The following is a 24,873-nucleotide window of genomic DNA, read 5'->3' on the forward strand; positions in this document are numbered from 1 at the left end:
GATGCCAGACAATGGGAGGAAAGAGAGAGGGAGAAATGCTGGACCATGGGGAGGAGAGAAGGGACAGGGGTGGAGAGAAGAGAAGGGACAGGGAGCTAGAAGGGTGGATGGAGGAAGATGCTGGGAATGGTGGAACCATGTGGGAGATGCTGGAGGGGGGATGAGGAAGAGGGTGGCAAGGAAATGGATGAGAGGATAGTGATTACAGAAGATAGAAATATAGTAATGGGGAGTAGATTAAAGATGAAAGGGAATGGCTGGAGAAGGAGTGAGTTGGGTAATGGGAGAGCTAGTGGGTGAGAGAAGAAGATGATGATCTGATAGGCAGCTGTAAAGTAAAAAGAAGGAGAAAGGCGAGAAAGAGAGAAATTTGAGTTGACAGAGAGGCAGAAAATAAAAAAAAAAGAGGAAGCAGCTAAAAAGGAATGATCAGTATGTCGGAGGTAGATGTAGTGAGGGAATAGACAGTAGAGAGGAGAAAAGACAAATGCACAGCAGTCACTTGAAGGAGAATTAGTAGACGCCAGGACATTAGAAGCAACATAATGGAAAAATAAAATGTCCAGACATCAAAGGTAGAAAAAAAGCATTTTATTTTGAACTAGTAAAAAAGGCCCGTTTCTCACACAAATGAAACGGGCGCTAGCAAGGTTTTCCTCGGAGTGTGTATGTTTGGGAGAGTGTATGTGAGAGTGACTGTGTGAGAGACAGAGTGAAAGTGTGAGTGTGTGTGTATGAGAGAGAGAGAGAGAGTGAGTCTGGGTGTGAGGGTGTTTGTGAGAGAGCGTGTGTGTGAGAATGAGAGTGTGTGCAAGTGTGTATGTGAGACACAGTGTGAGAGAGAGTGTGTGTGTGTGGGCGAGAGAGAGAGTGTGTGTGAGACACAGATTCTCTGTGAGAGTGAGTGTATGAGACCAAGCGAGTGTGTGAGTGACTGTGTGGCACATAGAGAGTGATTGTGATACAGTGTGAGACAGAGTGTGTGAGAGTGAGAGTCAGAAAGACATTGTATATGAGAGAGAGAGTGTGAGCCGTGCCCTCCCAATCCATGGCCATCTGTCCCCTGCCCCCTCCATTCATCCTTTTCCAGCAATTCCCCTCTCTCCCTGAGCCCTGCCCTCCCAATCCATGGCCATCCATGTTTCTCTGTCACCTGCCCCCTCCATTCATCCCTATCCAGCATTTCCCCTCTCTGCCTGAGGCCTGCCCTGCAATCCATATCCATCCATGCCCATCTGTCCTCTCCATTCATCCCTATCCAGCAATTCCCCTCTCCCTGAGTCCTGCCCTTCCAATCCATGCCCATCCATGCTCCTCTGTCACCTGGCCCCTCCATTTTTCCCTTTCCAGCATTTCCCCTCTCTGCCTGAGGCCTGCCCTGCAATCCATATCCATCCATGCCCATCTGTCCCCTCCATTCATCCCTATCCATCAATTCCCCTCTTCCTGAGTCCTGCCCTTCCAATCCATGCTCCTCTGTCACCTGGCCCCTCCATTTTTCCCTTTACAGCATTTCCCCTCTCTGCCTGAGGCCTGTCCTGCAATCCATATCCATCCATGCCCATCTGTCCCCTCCATTCATCCCTATCCATCAATTCCCCTCTTCCTGAGTCCTGCCCTTCCAATCCATGCTCCTCTGTCACCTGGCCCCTCCATTTTTCCCTTTCCAGCATTTCCCCTCTCTGCCTGAGGCCTGCTCTGCAATCCATATCCATCCATGCCCATCTGTCCCCTCCATTCATCCCTATCCATCAATTCCCCTCTTCCTGAGTCCTGCCCTTCCAATCCATGCTCCTCTGTCACCTGGCCCCTCCATTTTCCCTTTCCAGCATTTCCCCTCTGTGCCTGAGGCCTGCCCTGCAATCCATATCCATCCATGCCCATCTGTCCCCTCCATTCATCCCTATCCAGCAATTCCCCTCTTCCTGAGTCCTGCCCTTCCAATCCATGCTCCTCTGTCACCTGGCCCCTCCATTTTTCCCTTTCCAGCATTTCCCCTCTCTGCCTGAGGCCTGCCCTGCAATCCATATCCATCCATGCCCATCTGTCCCCTCCATTCATCCCTATCCATCAATTCCCCTCTTCCTGAGTCCTGCCCTTCCAATCCATGCTCCTCTGTCACCTGGCCCCTCCATTCATCCGTATCCAGCAATTCCCCTCTCTGCCTGAGGCCTGCCCTCTCAATCCATGGGCATCCATGCTCCTCTGTCCCCTGCCCCCTCCATTCTTCCTTTTCCTGCAATTCCCCTCTCTTCCTTCCATGACCCCCCCTCGCATCCATGCTCCTCTCTCTCCCATGTCCCAGCCTGGCCCGCCCTCTTGTTCCCCCCCCCCCCTTCGCATCCATGCTGTTGTTTTTTTCCTACCCTCCTGCTCCCAGTGTTCAACTTTGCTGCCCACCCTCTTCTATCCCTCCAACATCCCTTTTTTTTTTTTTTTTTAAATTTACCTCCGTGGTGGCGGTTTCGGCAGCGCAGCGTCAGGGAAGGGGGCGGCGTTTCCGACGTCTAGCCTTCCCTTCGCTGTGTTCCGCCTTCTTCTGACGTCAATGATGACGTCAGAAGAAGGCGGAACACAGCGAAGGGAAGGCTAGACGTCGGAAACGCCGCCCCCTTCCGTGACGCTGCGCTGCCGGAACCGCCACCACGGAGGTAAATCTAATATACTGAAACGCACCGTGCGTGGGTGCGATCAGTTTGTTTGTTTTTTTTTTCTGCCCTCGCGATCCGTTTATTTTTCCCCGCCCTCGACGTCATGATGTTTGACGCGAGGGCGGGGCAGCGAGTCTTGGTCAGTGGCTTCACCACCACGAACTTACGAACCGTCTGGGAGTCTGAGTGACTTCAGAACGTTGTCCTCAGAACGTTGAGGGTGCCTTTTATTATATTAGATGTTTATGTTTAAATGGAATATGCTAGCTTTGTGAAAAGTGCATAGCAAATGTCTTTGCATTGTGTTCAGTACAAAGGAAATGCATTTTTGTTTTTATTTCTTCAGGGTTGTAGTACATGTTAAGTTTAACTTCTTGGGGGTTCTCAATTCAATTTTTATGTAAATATTTTTATTTCTAACTTGTGATCCCTTGTTCTGTTTTTGGTGAGGGTCTGTCAGTGTGATAGTAATGGCAGGTACAGAAATCGGAAGGGAGGCAGGGAAGAGAGGGGATTGGAGAGAGTGCCCTCCTTTATTTTCCTACCTGGGCCAGAGCATGTCTAACACTGGCCCTTACCCTTGCTTTGTAGCTGATGGGGCTCCCCAAGCATCCATCCTCCAAAGGCAGTCAGAGCTCCCTTCTACCAAGCTCTACAGATGGCAACAGCATCTTTGAGTTACTGACAACTAAGGATGCAAGGGGTGCCAGCTTTGGTCGCTTAGGGATGTTGCTGCTGCCTGCCAAGCTTGGTAAAGGGAAGTTCTGGCCACTTTCAGAGGAAGTCTTCAGCTGACAGGGTTTGAGGATCCTCATTAGCTAAAGTATTTATATTTTGAGGTGAAGGTAGGGCGAGGCAGAGAAACTTTTGTGCCACCCACTTTGGGCTCAGGCCCACCCAAAATTGGTTTTCTGGCTACACCACTGCCTGCAATAATATTTTCTTATCCTGTCCTGACTACAGGATTTCTCTTTCTCTCCTCTGTCAGCCCTGCCCCCTTCACCTGGAACTTCCTTTGATCTGCATCCTAAAAGTCTCTCAAAGGCTAATAAACACACTCATGTAAACAACAAATGGCAGGAGCTCATTGTCTTTCACTTGCTTGGTCAGAGGAAGGTGGGGGGGGGGGGGGGGGGGGGGTACCTGGCCTGCTTAATATCATTGTAATTTACAGAAAAAAGAGAAATTTCCACTTCTCATCGTCTGTACATTAATTCTTAGATATTAGATACTTAGCAGCACTGAAACTGCTTGGTTCAGGCCTTCATAAGTACAAAGTACACCTCCACCAACAAGCACCCCCAATATTGAGCACACTTTTTTTTTTAACTGTGTCCATGGAAGGATAATTTCTGTTGGGTTTATCACCCTCAATCAATTGGAAAAGTTGGCTCCTATGTCCAGGAAGGGGCTAGTGGTATTTGTCTGTGTCTCAAACGTGTCACTATATTAGTTAACAAGGTATGTATTATAGTTCTTTTCAAATTGTAACATACTCATTAAATGAATTCTTTTCAGAAAACCAAGAGTTGCACTGTAATAAAACATATTGACACATTTTAGTAAAACTAAGTGGTCCTAAATATTAGGTTTAGGCTTTGATTTTTAAGTTTTAACTAGGCAGATCCAACAGATCTGTTATCTGTCCTTTTTTGGTTTAGGGAATTTAACAAACGCTAGTAACAAGGAGGCCGTGAGAAAGCTGAGCCCACCGGCTGCTCTCCTGTGACCGGATAGTACAACTCGAGAGTGCAACCGGAGCTTTTCACTGATTCGCTAGACTCACGGATTTGAAGCGGAGGAAAGGAAAGACAAGGACCAGTCTGAACTGCAGGACCGTAGCAGGGTCTTTTTATCCTATTATTAGATCTAAGACAGGAGGGAGGGGAAGAGAGCGGGGAGGAACCAAGCCGGAGCACCACAAACACGTCACTCCGCCCATCCGCGCACCAACTCTACGAGCGGAACCCCCCCCAACACACGCCCCGAAACAAGCGGGCCGCGCGACTGACGGTGCGCGCTTCCAATGGGAGTCAGCGCACCAATCAGGAGCCAGAAAGGCGGAGGAAACCTCTCTCCTTTGCTGCTTTTTTTTTTTGTGCAATATGAGAGTCCTCTGGTGACTGACAAATTCTGATTAGTCTTTCCACAAGTTCGGTGATCACGGGGATCCGCTGCAGACCCGGAGCCCGGCCTTGCCGCAAGCTGCCTTTTCCCGAGACCTCGCACTGCGGGCGCATCAAAACAGCCCAAAGAGTTGGGAGGCCTCTGGTGTTTTTGCACTATCCGCTTCGGAAGAAAATCTTGTCTTCCCGCCCCGTGCAAAAGCATCTTAAAAGCACCAGCAGAACCGATGGGCTGCGGTTGCAGGATGAGCTCCGATCCCCGCGAAGGGAGCAGCAAAAGTAGCTGAAAAGTGCCCTGGAGCTGCTAGGGTGACTCAGGCTGGCGATGAGGAGAGCGCCGCAAATGCATTATTTAGTTGCAAGAGAAGATGGGGAGAAGGAAACGAACTTGAAGATCAAGTGGCGGCAGCAGGGTTTTGGTGATCGTGGCGCCGGCAGTCTGTACCGTTCCTGGTTATTTTGAGTGGCGTTTCCCGCCGGCCACCAAGAAGCGCCTTATGAGACTAAGAACCCCGAGGAGTAGCTTGAGCCTTACAGGATGAAAGTGTTCCGCAGAAAGGCGATCTTGCTGTGTCTGGGTTACATCCTGCTGCTCATCCTCACTATGCTCAACCTGATGGACTACAAGTGGCACAAGGAGCCGCAGCAGTGCAACGACCAAGTGCGGCACACTCCCTTCCAGGCTCAGCCAGACCTCCGCTACCTTTACCGGCCCTCACCCCCAAGGAAGCGGCAGCTAGTCTACGTCTTCACCACCTGGCGCTCCGGTTCCTCATTTTTTGGCGAGCTATTCAACCAGAACCCGGAGGTGTTCTTCCTCTACGAGCCCGTCTGGCACGTGTGGCAGAAGCTGTACCCGGGAGATGCCATGTCTCTGCAGGGGGCGGCCCGGGACCTCCTTAGCGCCCTGTACCGCTGCGATCTGTCTGCTCTGCAGCTCTACAACAACGCCGGGGCGAAGAACCTGAGCACGCTGAGCATCTTCGGGGCCACCACTAACAAAGTGATCTGTTCGTCCCCCCTCTGCTCTGCCTACCGGAAGGACGTGGTGGGCTTGGTGGACGAGAAGGTGTGCAAGAAGTGCCCGCCGCAGAGCCTGAGCCTGCTGGAAGCCGAGTGCCACAAGTACAACACGGTGGTCATCAAGGGCGTCAGGATCTTCGACATCCACGTGCTCGCCCCGCTGATGGAAGACCCGTCCTTGGACTTGAAGGTGATCCATTTGGTCCGGGACCCCAGGGCCGTGGCCAGCTCGCGCATAAAGTCCCGGCACGGGCTGATCCGCGAGAGCCTGCAGGTGGTGCGCAGCCGGGACCCTCGCATCCGCCGCATGTCCTTGGTGGACGTGGGCCACAAGATGAACAAGAAGGACGGCTCGGATTTCCACGCCATCGGCGCCCTGGAAGTGATCTGCGGCAGCATGGCCAAAACCCTGCGCACGGCGCTCCAGCCCCCTGCCTGGCTCAAAGGCAACTACATGGCGGTGCGGTACGAGGATCTGGTGGTGGAGCCCGCCAAGACCCTGCGCCAGGTCTACGGCTTCGTCAACCTCTATGTCAGCCAGGAACTGGAGAAGTTCTCCTTGAACATGACCAGCGGCTCGGGCTATTCCTCCAAGCCCTTCGTGGTGTCCTCCCGCAACGCCACGCAGGTGGTCAGCGCCTGGAGGACTGCGCTCACTTTCCTGCAGATCAAGCAGGTGGAGCAGTACTGCCAGCAGCCCATGGACATCCTGGGCTACGAGAGGGTCGCTAGTGCCGAGGAGGTGAAGGATCTCAGCAAACCTCTGCTCCGAAAACCCAGGCTCTGAGAGGGCAAGCTAGCACGTTGTGGTCAGTTAGAAAAAAGTAATAGTCGTTAACACTGTGGCATTGACCTTGCAGCATACAACGTTAAGAAAAGCAACTGCTACAGGGAGGAAGAAGAAAAGAATCTGTTTATATCCGCCTCCAAAGATTGCTTGAAGACAGTAAATTCACTTTTTGTGGGCTGACCGAGTTTATTTAAAAACTTGACATCAAAATGATTAGCGATTGAGTTCTACATCAGGTACTGTAGCCAAAATCTTGTTTACAAGCCCTGCTGTATAGCTTGCACATTGATTGTGGTCCCTGGAGACCAATAAATACAGTTAATAAAGAAAATAAATTATATTGATTTTTTAATGATCTCGATATCTTGAGGAATAGCACACATTAACTGATATGCACTGTTTAACCTGTATAATCGTTCATGATAGGATGCTAATATAAGCACCCACAGTAAAGGTCTGCTTTTTAATGTAATTCTTGATCGGATTTTGGTCTTTTTCCTGTACAGGTCTTTGTGGAATAGCATGTTGCCCCATTAGTGTAACGTGGGAAAACCTGCTCAGGTCTAACACAGCACAACCATTTTATCTTTCATTGGTATGCTGGTTTAAGCAGCACAGATCCAGTGAGAATGACCTGTAGATTTGATAAGCTATTGGAAGGCTTTTTTTTTGCTTCAAATTTCTGCAGTGTTAGGACCAAAGTTTTAAAGTAGGTGGAAACCCTATTACATGGCCTTACAGGAAAGGGAGATTAATGGCTTATTTATTTCGTGAGAAATAAGTTTGGTATTTAAACTAGAAATGTGCCATATGTGGATTATGGAACACATGAACTCATTGCATTTCTGTAATGCAGGATGCAAGGCCAGCTCCACCATCAGGAAGACTAGGTGGTCACCGAAGTGGCAGCGTTTAGTTACTTTTTTTTCCCACAGATTTTTCCCAATTTTTCAGTTAGATTCACATATTTGTTTTTAAGGGAATGTTTAATTTGCGCTAAAATGATTTAATATGCACTAACTAAAAAATGAGTGCGTGTTAACACACACTGAATTTTGTAAGGTGCAGTAAGAATATCACACACCTGTAGTGGGGGATGGAATGGCAAAAAGCTGCTGTAGTCAAAGCAAAACAGTGGAGGTTTGTTTTTTTTTTTTTACTAAGGATTAGCACATTTTCTGCTACTGGACCCATTTTGTTCCTGTGGGCTACAGATAACATGCAGTAATGATCTTTTTTTCTTTTTGTTACATTTGTACCCTGCGCTTTTCCACTCATGGCAGGCTCAATGTGGCTTACATGGGGCAGTGGAGGGTTAAGTGACTTGCCCAGAGTCACAAGGAGCTGCCTGTGCCTGAAGTGGGAATTGAGCTCAGTTCCTCAGAACCAAGGTCCACCACCCTAACCACTAGGCCACTCCTCCACTGTTGCTACTATTTGAGATTCTACATGGAATGTTGCTATTCCACTAGCAACATTCCATGTAGAAGTTGGCCCTTGCAGATCACCAATGTGGCCGCGCAGACTTCTGCTTCTGTGAGTCTGACGTCCTGCAGAAACAGAAGCCTGCGCAGCCTTCTACATGGAATGTTGCTAGTGGAATAGCAACATTCCATGTAGAATCTCCAATAGTAGCAACATTCCATGTAGAATCTCCAATAGTATCTATTTTATTTTTGTTACATTTGTACCCCGCGCTTTTCCACTCATGGCAGGCTCAATGCGGCTTACATGGGGCAATGGAGGGTTAAGTGACTTGCCCAGAGTCACAAGGAGCTGCCTGTGCCTGAAGTGGGAATTGAGCTCAGTTCCCCAGGACCAAGGTCCACCACCCTAACCACTAGGCCACTCCTAAAGCCCCCCAGTCTTTATAGCCACAAAAAATAAGAGCCATCAACCTGCATGGAGGAGGGCGATAGTCAAATAACTGATTTACCAAGGTGAAAAATATCTATGCAATACAAAGCAAAGGTTAATATTTAAAAACATGATGCATTGTTACAGAATTTTTTTTTTGTTACATTTGTACCCAGCACTTTCCCACTCATGGCAGGCTCAATGCAGCTTACATGGGGCAATGGAGGGTTAAGTGACTTGCCCAGAGTCACAAGTTGCTGTCTGTGCCTGAAGTGGGAATTGAACTCAGTTCCTTAGGCCCAAAGTCTACCACCCTAACCACTAGGCCACTCCTAGTTAATTGAGGAAGGGAGTGAAGACTGAAAGTTTGACTACCCTTGCACTGATGTTGGCAGAATGCTACTTGCCTGCAATGCACCATAAATACACATTAACCCCCAAATTCTATATAGGGTGCCCAAAGTTGCATGTGCAAATTTGGGTGTGCAATGTAATTGAATAACAAACCAATTAGCGCTAATAATTATTGGTATTAATTGGCAACAATTGGGATTTGCGCGTGCATCTTGCTATGTGCTATTCTAAATGCATGCAGAAAGTTTTTTAGCCGGTAACTGAAAAGGGGGTGTGGCCATGGGAACAGCATGGGCGGGTCAGGGCATTCACTAAAGATGCATGCAGTATTATAAAATTTGGGGGATCCACACCTAATGTACGTGCAAGGATATAGACCAGGTTTCAGTTGGTGTAAATCCTCACACCCAAGTTTGGGCATGGATCCCAGTGCTATGTGCTATTCTATAAATGGCAGCCAACTCGGATTGCCATTTATATAATAGTGCTTGGCACCCATTTTTTTCGGTGCCCAAATTTGGGCATCATTTACTGAATCTAGTCCTAAATGTGTATGTTTGGAAAGTACTGTAAAGGTAGCATCTGAGTATGCACAATTATGAATTTTGTTTTGCTTTTTACGTAATACATCATGATTACCAAATAATGTAGGTTCCAAAGCTCTATTTAACGTTATTGCTGTCTGATTTGATTCTCTAGGATGATTGTTAACATCTATGTGCAAGTTTTCTGTTAATCTGGAAGATGGTGCCAAAAATACTTTATTTTTAATATTTCATTAGAAGACTAGAGTTGTTTTTAACAGTGGATTATTTGTTTTCAGTGATTACATACTGGGTCAGACCAATGGTCCATCTAGCCCAGTATCCTGCTTCTAAGAGAGACCAGTCCAGGTCACAAGTACCTGGCAGAATCCCAAAGAACAGCAAGATTACTTGCTACCAATTCCAGAGATAAGCAGTGGGTTCCTCCATGTCTATCTCAATAGCAGATTATGGACGTTTCCTCCAGGAACTTGTCCAAACCTTTTAAAAACTCTGATACACTAACAGCTGTTACCACATCCTCCAACAAGTTCCAGAGCGTAACTATTTGTTGAGTGAAAAAATATTTTCTCCTATTTTGTTTTAAAATTATTACTGTGTAAATTCACGGAGTGTTTCCTTGTCTTTGTACTTTTTACCCATTCTACTTTATTCAGGATTTTGTAGACCTCTGTCATACCCCCGTCAGCTGTCTCTTCTCCAAGCTGAAGAGCCCTAACCTCATCTTTCCTCATATGAAAGAAGTTCCATCCCCTTAATCATTCGTTTTGCTCTTCTTTGAGCTTTTCTTAATTCTGCAATAAACAATGGTGGTCTTGGATTGTTCCATCAGAGAATCCCCATCATGTTTGTAGGAAGTTTTAAATTAATATTTTATTTATGGCCAGTCTCTTCTCTTCACGTGTGTACACGACATCTATCTATCTATCTATATCCACATGTATGTACACACATAGAAGAGAAATTTTGTCCTCAAAATGATGAGAAAGCGTTCACATATCAAACCTATAAATGGCAAGTGACCGACTCACCTGCAAATGCGCAGTAGAGACTTCCCTCTCTGTCCCGCCCCCGCGTCAAGACGTGATGACGGGGGGAGGGGGGCGGGACAGAGAGGGAAACTGCGCGGAAGGGGAGGGAGGGAACCGCTGACGTCGCTACCGCTCCCTCCCCCAAGGTAGCCGCTACCGCCCCCCCCCCCCGGAGTCGCCACCACCCCCCCTTCACCCGGCCCGGGCCCTCTCTTCGTTATTCAACTTACAGCAGCGCTGAAACAGCAGCAAGCAGCTCAGCTTCAGCTCCCGTCGGCCTTCCTTCCCTGCCTGTGCCCCGCCCTCGCCGACGTGACGTCACACGAGGGCGAGGCACAGGCAGTGAAGGAAGGCCAACGGGAGCTGCTGCTTGCTGCTGTTTTGGCGCTGCTGTAAGTTGAATAACGAAGAGAGGGCCCGGGCCGGGTGAAGGGGGGGCGGGGGCGGCTACCTTAGGGGGGGAGGGGACATGGGAGGTCTCAGAAGGAGGGGGGCCTTGGAGCTGGGAGGGCTGGACTGAAGGGGGCCTTCAGCTGGCTGAGAAGAAGGCACGGGGGGGGCCTTGGAACTGGGAGGGAGGGAGGGCAGGGGGCCCCTTACAGTTGTGAGGGAATGGGGCCCTTACAGTTGTGAGGGAGAGCAGGGGGCCTTGGAACTGGGAGGGAGGGAAGGGGGCCTTGGGAGCTGGGGGGGGGAGGGCCTGGGGCCTTGGAACTGGGAGGGAGGGAGGGAGGGCGGGGGGCCTTGCAGCTGGGAAGGGGGGAGGACTGGAGCCTTGGAGCTGAGAGGGAGGGACAGAGGGGGCCTTGGAGCTGGCAGGGAAGGAGGATGGCAGGGGGCCTTGCAGCTGCAACGGGAGGGGGGCCTTGGGAAAAAAAACATTCCAATACGCGCCCGTTTTAACGGGCTTAACGGCTAGTACATGTATAAGGGACCCAGTTCCAAAAGGTTCTTTTCCCCATGAATGTAGAATGGGAAACAAATCTTAGTGAGTGACAGCCCCAGTGAGAGCGAATCCATATATATATAATGCAGCTTACAAGATTATTTGAGAGGGGGATCACATAGATTTCCCTATTTTTCTGCCATAAACCAGATACTGTCTAACCAGTTGCTTCTTTGCTGAATAGACTGGTGAATAGGTCAGTTGGGCAGGTGTACCTCCTTGGCTTTGCTCCTTGTTCCTTACAAAATTATGAGGTATGCTTCCACCTGCATCACTTTTCTAAATGTACATTAAGGGTCATTTTGTTGTTTATTACTGTCATAAGCCTATAAAGTGAGACTTGAGGACCTGACAAAGAGGCTCATTTTCAAAGCACTTAGCCTCCCAAAGTTCCATAGAAACCTATGGAACTTAGCCTCCCAAAGTGCTTTGAAAATATGCCTCAAAGCCTCTCACATCTTCCTGGAGGAGAAAGTATTGTGATAGTGGAAAGCATATAGTTTGCACTTTCCATGCTGCCAGCTCCTGGTGAGGGTAGAGTCCCTCCTGCTGGTTGAGCTATAGCTGTAAAATCAACTACGGGATTTAATGGATGGTGCTTTTGTATCTGCAATTGGAAAGTCAACAATCGGTGAGAATGTGAACTGTGCCTGCTGCTCACTTGCATTTTGTAATGCAGGCAGGTCATTTTCTCTTTTCTCCCACACTCACTTTCATATCTATTAATTCAATCCGGATGTATAGCACCAGCTTCACAGGGTTTATTTTTTTAATTATGCAAAACTGCAGGATCAAGGAGATAACATAAATCTTTCATGTTTGGTACAAAAGGGATGTTTCAGGATTGGAGAGCCGGAGTAAGGTTCTCCCTCCTCCCAACTCACAGGAGTAGCAGAGTACTAACCGCTATCAAAGAGTGCAGCAGAATGCACTGCCAGTATTTCAGGAGGATTTATAATTTCAGGTGTCATATATTTTCAATTATAATAGGGAAGTAAGACTCCTAAAGTGACATCCAGCTTATGGCTTCATAGAAACAGAGAAAAATGTAGGCAGATAAAGACCATGTGGCCTTTCCAGTCTGCCCATCCATGCCATCTACTCTCCCTATCACTCCCTTAGAGATTCTATGTACTTGTCCCAAGCTTTCTTGAATTCCGATATGGTTTTTGTCTCCACCACTTCCACTAGGAGGTTGATCCACGAATTCACCACCCTCTATGTAAAGAAGTATATCCTCAGGTTACTTCTGTCCCTTTTCACCTTCATCGTATGCCCCCTCGTTCCAGAGCTTCTTTCAGTTGTCTCTATCATATTTCCACTCTCCCGCCTTTCTTCCAAAGAATGCATATTGAATCTGTGAAAAAGCCTGACTAGTACTTCAGTACACCACTCCGCCTCCTCAAAGCTGCTCCGCAAAGCAATAGGCTTGTCTGGGATTTGAACCCTTTTTCTAGTTCCTATTATATGTCACAAACAGAGGAACAGGATGAGTCATCAGGGCCATAACCTCATCAACATTTTGCTCTCTGCAGTATCAGAACTAGGGAGCTTGGGGGGCAGGTCAACGGTGCTTCTTTTAATGTGATAGCATAGCAGGTCTCTTACAAGCTTAGGGCTGGAGATGAAATATCCTCCTAGACAGAAACCCTGAACACCAGGGGGAAATTAGCAAGGGCCATTGCTGCACTACTAGTGCCCCTTCCTTTCTCTTTGAAGCCCAAAATTAATACTCTCCATTATATGGCCCAGACTTATCACCACGAAAGACAGGACAGGTGAACATCAGCCTCGTGTATATAACACAGTAGCAGAGCTACAGGGACAGGTAAATGTGTGTAATATTTTTATAGTTCACTCGTTTTGGTAGTGAGCGACAGTGCAAATAAAGAGTGAAGGCAATTCAAAATCATTTTTCATTAATGATGGGAATGAAACCAAGTATGAATCAGACCTTCCTAATGCTATTCTTTTACCTATGAAATCAAATCCACCGTGAACTGAATTTGTACTTTAGTGAAGACCTGAGCCTGTGCTCTACAGCTCTCCAAGTATCTCTATTGTAGTCTGCAGCTCTTTTTACTCTGAAGGCTGCTATATTTGCAGAATTTAATTCATTTGAAAGGTTCAAAGTATTGCACTGAGAAATGTTAGTTTCAAATGCAGTCCAGTCAAGAAGCCCTTGAAAAGCACATCTTTCTCAATCATAATACAACAAGCCTGGTGAAAGTGCTCTCGCTTAACTGTTGGCAGGTAGGCGCCTAACTCCTAGTATTCTATAACCTGCACGCTTAACTCCTAGGCACACCCCTGACCTGCCTATGCCCTACCCACAGCCATGCCCCCCCCCTCCCAGAAGTTTGCACGATAAATTTGCATGCACAGCTTCTAAAATAGTGACTAAGGGAAGTTGCACATATAACTAATAAGTGGTGCCAACTTGTTCCAATTAACATGGATTGTTAATGCCAATTTACAGCTAATTACTAAATTAAGCTGTGCACGCAACTCACCTTATCTATAAACTGCATGGACAAATTTGTGCACTAAGCCTAAATTCAGGTGCACAAGTTTGCATAATTAGAGGGATAACCCATATTTTCCCACTTTCTGTACTTGCCTCCCATTCCTGGACAGTATATCTGGGCAATACTGGGACCTTTGCTGGCTATGGGAGCTGGAGGGAAGTCTCTGGTGCCAACAGGGGTCACTGTAGTAGAGGCTTCCTTCTGAAGACTTGAATATGTCATCTCTGAGCTCTGCTAGCCCCATTGCACAGTACAACTGTGATATAATTTTCAGTTTAACCTAAATATATCTTAATTGAGCATAAAATTTAAATGTAATTCAATTTGGTTTGAGATCTGAATCTGTTCTGAACAAAAAAATTTACTATGAACATGTTCTAGGACAATGTTTCCCAAGTCCAGTCTTGGAGTACCCCTTGCCAGTCAGGTTTTCAGGATATCCACAATGAATATGCATAAACTTGATTTGCATACACTGCCTCCATTATATAGAAATCTCTTTCATGCATATTCATTGTGGATATCCTGAAAACCTGAATGGCAAGGGGATACTCCAGGACCGGACTCGGGAAACACTGTTCTAGGATAATGCTTAAAGGAGTTGCCTACCCCTGTCCTAGACTAAGTGCAGGTGTCACTCTTCCTGCATGGCTGTTTCTTTGAACAGTTTCTGTGATGTTCTCTGCATTTATTATTATTGCAGGGGGACTAATTCTCCTCTTCTGGTATCTAATCCTTGTCGGAAGAGAGGGCTATGGGTGTTGTCTCTTCAGGTTCCTCGCTATTCTGTATACACCCCCCAAATTCTATAAATGGTTCCCAAACTTAGGCATGCAATTAGGTGCAGCGGTGAAACAGAGCCATTTAACATAATTAACTAATTGGCACAAATTTGGCAAATAACTGGTGATAACTACCCATGATTAGCTTAAACAAGCACTAATTGGTGTTAATTTGCAGTTATGTGTGTAACAGTCTTATGCTCCTATTCTATAAACTCTGTCACTCTAGGCTTGTATCATATCAAATCATCCAAGAATTTCTTAATAACCACAATCTCTTTAGTCACCTGGATCCACCATACTTAAAAGTATATCAAACGTTCAAGACCTCAGTGGTACCACTCAAGGTATAGGTTTGGGTTTTTTTTTAATACCACCTCCACTTCATCATTGGTCTACAGATATCTAAATGTCTTTATCCAGACATACAAGTTTTATCAATAGCTCATTTTTAGAGAAACTTTCTTAGAAAACATTTGTACTCACCTGAATCAAATATGTAAATAAATTCGGTGGAGACCTCTTCCAACATGAGTCATGTTTCGCTCTTAGGCTGTTTCAAGGATTGCCCCCTTTATTTAAACCACATCCATCTGTTTGGCCAAACATTCACAGCATCAAAGACCTGTGACTTTTGACGCTGTGAATGTTTGGCCAAAGAGATGGATGTGATTTAAATAAAGAGGATAATCCTTGAGACAGCTTAAGGGCAAAACCTAACTATGTTGGAAGAGGTTCCCATTTGACTGATTTATATATTTGATTTAGATGAGTACAAAAGTTTTCCTGAGAAAATTTCTCTTAAAATGAGCTATTGATAAAACTTATATGTATTGATAAAGACATTTAGATATCTGTAGACCTATTCCAGTGGTTCCTAATCCAGGTCCTGGAGGCACCCCAGCTAGTCAGGTTTTCAGGATATCCACAATGAATATTCATGAGAGAGATTTGCATGCAGTGGAGGCATAGACATGGCGTAAGTAGTTGTGTCTAAAGTTTGATACATAACTATGGAAACGCTAATATTCTAGAATGGATTTGATGCACAACTAGCTTAGTGCCCATTTTTTTTTTGGCACCTAACTTTTAGTGCCATCTATAGAATTGCCCCACAATGTATATTGCTAAACACATCTGGGGCTTACTAAGTTCACTGCACAGTTGGAAATAAAATAAACCAAAAAAATTTTTTTAAAAATGCCAAAACAATAATAAAGAAGTCAACTATGCTTTTGTTCATTACCAGACTTTTTATTCCGCTCTTCACAGGGTGCAGCAGTGCTCGCTCCTCCCCTGCTGAAAAACCCCAACACTGCCGAAATGAATGTAAGCCTTCCAGAAGCGTAACCAGGTTGTGACATCAGGGGGGGGGGGGGGGTGGAGCAGAGAGTGGATTGCATAGGCGTGCGTCCATGCAGGCACGATGGACCGTGTAAAAAATATTCACCGGTGCTCTCAGAAGTCCGTTTGGGGGAGTGGTCACGACCCACCTAACTACACTTCTGAAGCCTTCCCGTGGACCTGCCTCCACCCCACCCACCTTGGAGGAACTCATCAAAGCCCAAATAGGATCACAGCAAACACCAGGCTCCTTATTTCAAAACTGAGCTGGCTTCAGATGCATCTGGTGCTATTCTGAAAGAGGAGCCTGATGGGGCAGCAAGTGGAACTAGCTCCTGCCTTATTTTAACTTTGGTGAACTGATGGATGGGACCAGAAAATTCTGAGAGATTGGGAAGGTGGAGAGGTGGGAGAGCCTGTACTTTTGAAAAGTTTGCAGTGCTGGGGACTTTCATCAGGTTGGGGTGAGTGGAGGTCTGGGCCAGGAGCAGTGACTGTTTCTAGAGGAAATGATTTGCAAATGAACTTTCATTCATGGACATTTTGTTCAAATTTCCTTTTTAGTTTCAGTTAAAGCACATCTTTACCACATAACCAGATTTCTCCCAAACCTTCCAAATAAGATAAGTAACACTCTTGGGGCCCAATGCACAAAACTTACAGGGACAGCAGTGTGTGTTTTTGACTGGTTCCAGCCAGTTTTGCGATTACAGTATTCAATGAGAAATGCACAAAGGGGATCTGCAGGCTCTTTTCCACTTGCTGTAGCAGACTATGATAATGATACGCAAATTCATTACAAGTAGCTGATTATTATGTAAATGTGCATTCCAAGGGATGCACAGCCATTTGCGAGTGGTGCACAGAAAGGAGTGCTTACCTTGTAGGAGGGAATTTTAATGGGAGGTCAGGAACTGTTGGTAGTGGCCAGGAAGGAAGATTTAAGAGCTGGGAAGAAGTTGTGAGTAGGTGTCAAGTGTCCAGAAGGCAAACTGTTTGGCAGGACCTGCAGGGAGACTGACAGATCTTCAGGGTCATCGTCACGGATTCAGGGATGGTGAGCCCTTGGACTGCAGCAGACAAGTCTTCTGTGAAGGTACAAAACAGGCAAGCTAGACACTGAATCCAGACAAGACACAAGACATAGCAATAGACAGTGCACACTCAAGGCAGAAACAGAGCCTGGCTAAAGCAAAAACCAGGAACGGATTTTGACCAAAACAGGAACCAGAAACAAAGGAAGGACACTCATATGGGCTGCATGGCCGAACTGGAACCCACACATAACGGAGTCCAAGCATACGGGCTACAAGGCCGAACTGGAACCCACACGTATCAGAGGAAAGGGAAAAGAAACAGAACAGAATTCCCTGAGTAGATACTACCCAAGCAGTGCACACATACTGCACAAAACAGAGCCATAAACAGGAGGTCAAAAGACCCTACATGCAAGCACAAAGAGACTGAAGGGGAAACCATACAGGAATACAGCTCAGGGCTGTACTAGAACCATAACTGTATGGACAAATAGTCCTAACTAACTCAAACAGGAATCACACAGAGAGGTAGCTCAGGGCTGGACTAGTAGTCCCAGAAAACTGGAAGAGCAGACCATTCATGCCACACAGAGAGGCAGCTCAAGGTTGAGCTAGTAGACACAGCTAAAGAGAAAAACCACCCACTCACACTCAAATAGAAACCAAATAGGATGCTCAGGGCTGAGCTAGTAGCCACAGCTAAATGGAAGAACAACCCACTCTTGCCACACAGAAAGGCCACTCAGGGCTGCACTAGTAGTCACAGCTAAACAAGAGCAACTCACTCAAACTCAAAAACCCAAACAGAGAGGACACTCAGGGCCATGCTAGTAGCCACAGCTACACGGAAGAACAACCCACTCTTGCCACACAAGCTGCTCAGGGTTGCGCTAGTACTCACAGCTAAACAGAAGAGTAACCCATTCAAACACAAACAGAAACCAAACAGAAAGGACACATAGGGATATGCTAGTAGCCACAGCTAAACAGAAGAACAACTCACTCTTGCCACACAGAAAGAATGCCCAGGGCTGTGCTAGTAGTCATAGCTAAACAGAAGAGCATCTCACTCAAACTCAAACAGAAACCTCACAGAGAGGACTCAGAAAGCATACATAATGTAGCTCCTCTTGAGATGTTAAAGCGCTACATGCGTGAAATTTTGAACATACCTGAACAAAGTATTCCACCTTTTACCTTGGTCTATTGTGTTCCTGGGAAAGAATTGAACCAGATAACTGAAAAGCCGATAGACATTTCTCTTTTGCTTGAAACTACTGACTCTGAATTTGCAACGGCAGCAACTTTGGTAGCGACCGTTGCATTATTACCAGATAAGAATTGGATCTTCCGCATGTTCTTTCGTAATAAAGAAAAGCCTTTTTTAGGCTTTAAAATCCTTTTGTTTCCTGATGTCTCTAAGGAGACTAGACGGCGGAGGAAACAATTCCTACTCCTCAAGCCGGAAGTCCTACACCTGGGGGGGTACCTTCTTTTTAAGATACCCCTGCAAGTGTATAAAAAGACTTGAGGGGAAGAAATATGTATTTATGGAACCAGCTCATGTGTCTGCACTTATAGCCTTGGCAAATAAGGAAAAGTGACAAGAATAAGGCATCTTCACTTAGTGAATGTGCGATATCTGATGTTTATTTCCATTGTTTATTTCTCCAGTTGATTTCCTACATATTGGATTTCTAGATTTATGGACTTGAGTCTCTATTCTCTGAAAGTGAATTATTTTATTTTTACTGTATTACTTTCCTTGTTAAATTTTACTATGTTTGTAGAGACTTTCTAAGCAAGAGGTTTCTTGTACCTTTTTTTTTTTTTGAATAAATGAATAAATAAAAAAAAAAGCATACAGAGAAGTAACTCAAGACAGGGCCACACGGCCATTCTAAAGAAAAGGAAAACACACAAAGAGCAACTCAAGGCAAGGCCACAGAGTCAAATAACAGACACTAGAGAAAAAGGGGAAAAAGCAGGCAAAAGGGAAAGGCTGCTTTTACATACAAAAGTCAGATAAGGAGCAGAGCTCACAAGAGCCAAGTAACAGACACAGGAGACAAAGGGTTAAAGTAAGCAAAGGGAAAAGCTGCTTCTAATAACAAGTCAGCAAAGGAACAGTGCTCACAAGCCTGTTTAGAAGGAATGGTTCCGTGGAATCTTAGCGGAGATTGGGTGGCGACGCTGGTGATTGGAAACAAAACGGGAGCTGGGCAAACTTCTACGATTTACGCCCTGATCGTGACTGAATAGATAAGGGATGGGCTGGAGTGTAAATTTAAGGGGCTTCGAAGTTAGCTTCAGAACTTAGTACAAGAATAGTACTGGGCAGACTTCTACGGTCTGCTGCCCTGAGAAAGGCAAGGACAAATCAAACTCGGGTGTACATATAAAGTATCACATACCATGTAAAATGAGTTTATCTTGTTGGGCAGACTGGATGGACCATACAGGTCTTTATCTGCCGTCATTTACTATGTTAATATTTAAGCCTGGTAACAGACACTGCAGTCAAAGGGTAAAAGCAGACTAAAGGAAAAGACTGCTTCTAAATACATAAGTCAGAAGGAAGCAGAGCTCACAAGAGCCAAAAACAAACACTGCAGACAAAGGGTTAAAGCAGGCAAAAGGGAAACAAACAAAGAAAGAACGTTCTTACCAGAACTCAGCCAGCACACACAGCCGGGAAGTGAAGGGAAAGGAAAGGCAGGCAGAGAGAGCACAGACACATACACACAGAAACAAAGTAATCAAGAACAAGGCTGGCTTCTACGGACTCTCAGAACCAACACAGAGAAGAACTACACAGACACAGAAAGAGTACAGGCTGTGCTTGAAAGCCAAGCTACTGAAAAGTAGTCCATCCAGGTTCAAACAAGAACCACACCCACAGGGAAACAGAACAGGGCTTTGCTTGAGACTGAGCAAAGCTAACAGGAAAGTAAACCATTCAGGTTCAAACCAAAACCACACACAGAGCTCAAGGTTGAGCCCTGAGGCACAGCTAACAAGATGACCAGTTCCCTCAGAAACAACTATAACAAGAAAAGGGAAATAGACCTGTTGCAAAGGCAACTCAGGAAAGTTTCCTGGGTCCTTATAAAGGAGATGGCTGATGATGTCACACTGGGCAATGAGGCTTGGAAGCAGAGAGATCAAAGCGAGGCTTGGCTAGCAGGAACATCAACAGCAGGGAAAGAGTCTGGAGGGGTCACAGAGCCAGATACAGAGAATCAGAAGGTCTGGACATAAAGGCATATCCACAGCTGTGACAGTCATAATAGGAAAGAGGCAGGAGTGGGGAGGGGGGAACTCCAGTCTTCTCTTCTGGGATAGCCTGCTAATTGCTGGCCCGCCTGAACCTTAGCACTAGAGTTTGTGTCCAAGATCATGGTGAGCACAGGATTCTGCATCCAAGGAGGGACCAGGGCTCGGATCAAGGGGCAGGGGGAATCTTGCACTTGCAAATCTTCACCTCACAGCAACCCCTACACAGAGGTGGAACTAGGGATCGGTGCTGAATTGGGACTTTTGTGCATCAGGCTTTTGGAGGTTTTGCTTTCTTCAGAAAATATCAGCCTTTATTTGACAGTGCAGTGGTTGATCAGAAGTCATCACAGTTATAGCAAACTTATGAATATCTGTCATTTTTATAGTGCTCCTGGATGTATGAACCAGATACAAGGTCAGTTTATTTTGCTTCAAGTTACCTAGGTTCAGGCTTTGCTCACAATACAAGTATTTTTACTACTATCAAATTCAGTTTTAAATTTTCGGATTCTTAGCTTGCCTATCTGGATAAAGCTGAAGATGGTTTAAAGCACAGTTAATATTCAGGTATAACAAGTCTCTGCTCAGAGATCTTACAGTCTAAATGAAGCCCTGAGGTGTGACTTGCCCAAGGTCACAGGATGTGTCAGTGAGAGAAACTGGATCTGAACCCATCGTTTTAACCCAGGAGTAGAAAACTCCAGTCCCTAAGTGCAGCAAGCTGGTTGGGTTTTTAAGATATCCCTACCGAATATGCATGAGGTGTATTGGCATTCCTTGCCTTGACTGTATGCAAATGCATCTCATGCATATTATGGATATTCTGAAAACCGAGCTTGAGGACCAGAGTAGTTTGTCCTTGCTATAAGATTTGGCCTTCACTGCCAGCGGTCAGGTTTTCAGAATATCCTAATAAATATGATGGAGGAGATTTCTATGCCTACTACCTTCCTTGTATGCAAATCTCTATCATGCATATTCATTAGTGATATCCTGAAAACATGACCTAATGGTGACTCTCAAGGACTGGAAGTGAAGACCAAGGCTCTAACTACTATGCAACCCTTCTGCTCTTCTGCTTTGGGCTGCTTTCTTGCTTAAGCATGTGAGTTCTTTAGCTCCTTGGTATATGTGCTCCTCTCCCTCCTTCCTCCATTCCCGCATGCCTTGTTTCTCATCTTGGTTTCTGTTTGGTACTACATATCGTTTGCCAAGCATTTTAGCATCCGTTCTCAGCAGACAAGCAATTTTCTCTTAGCTACTGAGTGGCTTTGTATACTACCTTTTCCCAGGAGTATTACGTGAAATGTCGACTATGTTATTACTACAAGGCAAGAACATGCAATCTAAATGCTAGAACATTCCCAGGGACTAGATATAAATGTCACTGTGACCAGAGGCAACTAGGAGTCAGACAAATTGTGTATATTTTTGGCCTTCTGCATTGTTTGTTTTTGCTGATGTACTACTGCCATTTTCAGTTATAATTTATTAACCCGTTCACTTCCTTGGGATTATGATCACAGGTTCTTTCTACTTTTTTTTTTCATATCGGTTAATCTCAAGACATCTCATCTGCCATACTCAGTAATAAAGGGTCTAATTATGCAGGGCTAGTGTAATAGTGATCATACGAGCCAACTTTTCAAAATGACTGGGGGTGCTAAACCCAATGGAAATTACCCCTCCTTGGACACAGTCAAGGAGTTTGTTCACTATTGGAAGCGCACAAGCACCCACAGCACCCACAGAGCTGGCTCCTATAATAGTGATATTCTGATCTGAAGTGAGACTGAAGGTGATCTACATCTGGTTGGCTTTATTTTCTGAGGCTTGTACCCTCAGATAATTTCTCTTGGGACAGTGTCTCCAAATGGGTTAATTGTGAGCATACCATGATAGAAGGGCTTTTTTTGAGGGGGTACTTGGGGTACTGAGTACCGGCACCTTTTCCATTGTCTGCTAAAATTGACCCATGGTCCCCAGGTTTTAATGAAAGAGCTCAGGCTCTATACACCAATTCTGCCTTGTCATAGATCCTGTGACTGGTTGCAGGGGGCCTGGATATTGTGGGGTGGGTCTCTCAGTGATCATCCCACCCTTGAAGGGTGGCCTGGCATTTGAGTACCAGCACCTTTTTTGCTAGAAAAAACGCATTGATAGAAACAGAGATAAATGTAAGCAGATGAAGACCATCCTGCTTATTTTCGAAGGAGAAGGCTGGCCATCTTCCAACACAAATCGGGAGATGGCCGGCCTTCTCCTAAAGCCGGCCAAATCGGTATAATTGAAAGCCGATTTTGGCCGCCTTCAACTGCTTTCTGTCGCAGGGCCAGCCAAAGTTAAAGGGGGTGTTTTGGCAGGGTACGGAAGGCGGGACAGGGGCGTGGTTATGAGATGGCTGGCTTCGGCCGATAATGGAAAAAAAGAAGGCCGGCTCTGATGAGTACTTGGCCGGTTTCACTTGGTCCATTTATTTTTAGGACCAAGCCTCAAAAAAGTGCCCCAACTGACCAGATGACCATCGGAGGGAATTGGGGATCACCTCCCCTTTCTCCCTCAGTGGTCACCAACCCCCTCCCACCCCCCAAAAAAACCTTTTAAACATTTTTGTGCCAGCTTGTATGCCAGCCTCAAATGTCATACCCAGCTCCATCACATCACTATGCAGGTCCCTGGAGCAGTTTTTAGTGGGTACTGCAGTGCACTTCAGGCAGGCAGACCGAGGCCCATCCCCCCCCCCACACCTGTTACACTTGTGGTGGTAAATGGGAGCCCTCCAAAACCCACCACAAACCCACTGTACCCACTTGTAGGTGCCCCCCTTTAGCCTTTAAGGGCTGTGGTAGTGTTGTGCAGTTGTGGGTAGTGGGGTTTGGGGGGCTCAGCACCCAAGGTAAGGGAGCTATGCACCTGGGATCAATTTGTGAAGTCCACTGCAGTGCCTCCTAGGGTGCCCGGTTGGTGTCCTAGCATGTGAGGGGGCCACTGCACTATAAATGCTGGCTCCTTCCATGACCCAATGCATTGGATTTGGCCGGGTTTGAGATGGCCGCCATTAGTTTCCATTATTGGCAAAAACCAATGGCGGCCATCTCTAACGCTGGCGATCTCTAAGGCCAGCCCAAATGTTGAGATTTGGCCGGCCCCGACCGTGTTATCGAAACGAAAGATGGCTGGCCATCTTGTTTCGATAATACGGTTGGGTATGCCGCTTTATGGGGCCGGCCTTGGAGATGGCAGCCCATATAGATGGCCGGCCCCGTTCGATTATGCCCCTCCATATGACCTATCCAGTCCATCTACTCTCCCTATCACTCCCTTAGAGATCCTGTGTACTTGTCCCAAGCTCTCTTGATTTCAGACACTGTTTTTGTCTTCACTTCCATCAGGAGGCCATTCCACGAATTCACCACCCTTTCTGTGAAGAAGTATTTCCACAGGTTACTTCTGAGTCTATTCCCTTTCACCTTCATCCTATGCCCCCTCATTCCAGAGCTTCCTTTTAGTTGAAAGAAACTCACCGCCTGTGCATCGATGCCACATAGGTATTTAAATGTCTCTAACATATTTCCCATCTCCTTCCTTCTTCCAAATTATACATATTGAAATCTGTAAGTCTGTTCCTATATGCTTTATGATGAAGACCATTTTAGTAGCCACCCTCTGGACTGACTCCGTCCTGTTTATATCTTTTTGAAGGTGCAGTACTCGAAATGAGGTCTCACCAGAGTCTTATAGAGGGGCATCATCACCTCCTTTTTCCTACTGGTCATTCCTCTCCCTCTCCTTCTAGCTTTCGCCGTCACTTTTACTACCTGTTTGGCCACCTTAAGATCATCACATACGATCACACCCAAATCCCACTTCTCTTTTGTGCACAAAAGATCTTCACCCCCTAAACTGTATCGTTCCCTTGGGTTTTTGCAGCCAAAATTCATGATCCTGCATTTTTTAGCATTAAATCTAAGCTGCCAAATTCTAGACCATTCCTCTAGCTTCACGAAGTCCTTCCTCATGTTATCCACACCATCAGGTGTCTACCCTATTCAGATTTTGGTATCATCTGTGAAGAGGCAAACCTTACCAAACAGCCCTTCAGCAATATCACTTACAAAAATGTTAAAAAGAGCAAGTCCAAGAACTGAACCTTGCGGTTCACCACTGGTAACATCTTTTTCCTCAGAATGAGCTCCATTTACTGTTGCCTTCCACTCAACCAGTTCCTAACTCAGTTACTTTAGGACTCATACCAAGGGCACTCAGTTTATTTATTAGTCATCGATGCGGAACTGTGTCAAAGGCTTTGCTAAAAATCTAAATATACCACATTTAGCGCTCTCCTTCGATCCAACTCTTTGGTCACCCAGTCAAAAAAATTAATCAGATTTCTCTGAAAGACCTACCTCTAGTGAAACTGGGTCCTGTAATCCATTGGATTCCAAAAACTTTACTATTCTCTGTTTTAAAAGCGTTTCCATTAACTTACTTACCACAGACTTACCGACCGTGTAGTTCCCAACCTCTTCTTTACTTCCGCTTTTGTGGCGAGGGGCCACATCTGCTTTTCTCCAGTCCTT

The 24,873-nt window shown here is 46.0% G+C and overlaps 1 protein-coding gene across 1 annotated transcript; it reads left to right on the plus strand.

Moving 5' to 3' along the window:
- The first annotated feature begins 4,738 nt into the window (after positions 1-4,738).
- Positions 4,739-6,930, plus strand: CHST2 (carbohydrate sulfotransferase 2). Its single transcript, XM_030216614.1, has one exon. It carries the CDS (start codon positions 5,316-5,318, stop codon positions 6,585-6,587), a length of 1,272 nt encoding a protein of 423 aa, XP_030072474.1. The 5' UTR covers positions 4,739-5,315; the 3' UTR covers positions 6,588-6,930.
- The last annotated feature ends 17,943 nt before the right edge of the window (positions 6,931-24,873 follow it).

This window comes from Microcaecilia unicolor, chromosome 10 (assembly GCF_901765095.1).
Source record: "Microcaecilia unicolor chromosome 10, aMicUni1.1, whole genome shotgun sequence".
NCBI lineage: Eukaryota > Metazoa > Chordata > Amphibia > Gymnophiona > Siphonopidae > Microcaecilia > Microcaecilia unicolor.

What these genes read in the sequence shown, in the direction of transcription:
- CHST2 (XM_030216614.1), top strand. Translation starts at nt 5,316, where the DNA reads ATGAAAGTGTTCCGCAGAAAGGCGATCTTGCTGTGTCTGGGTTACATC.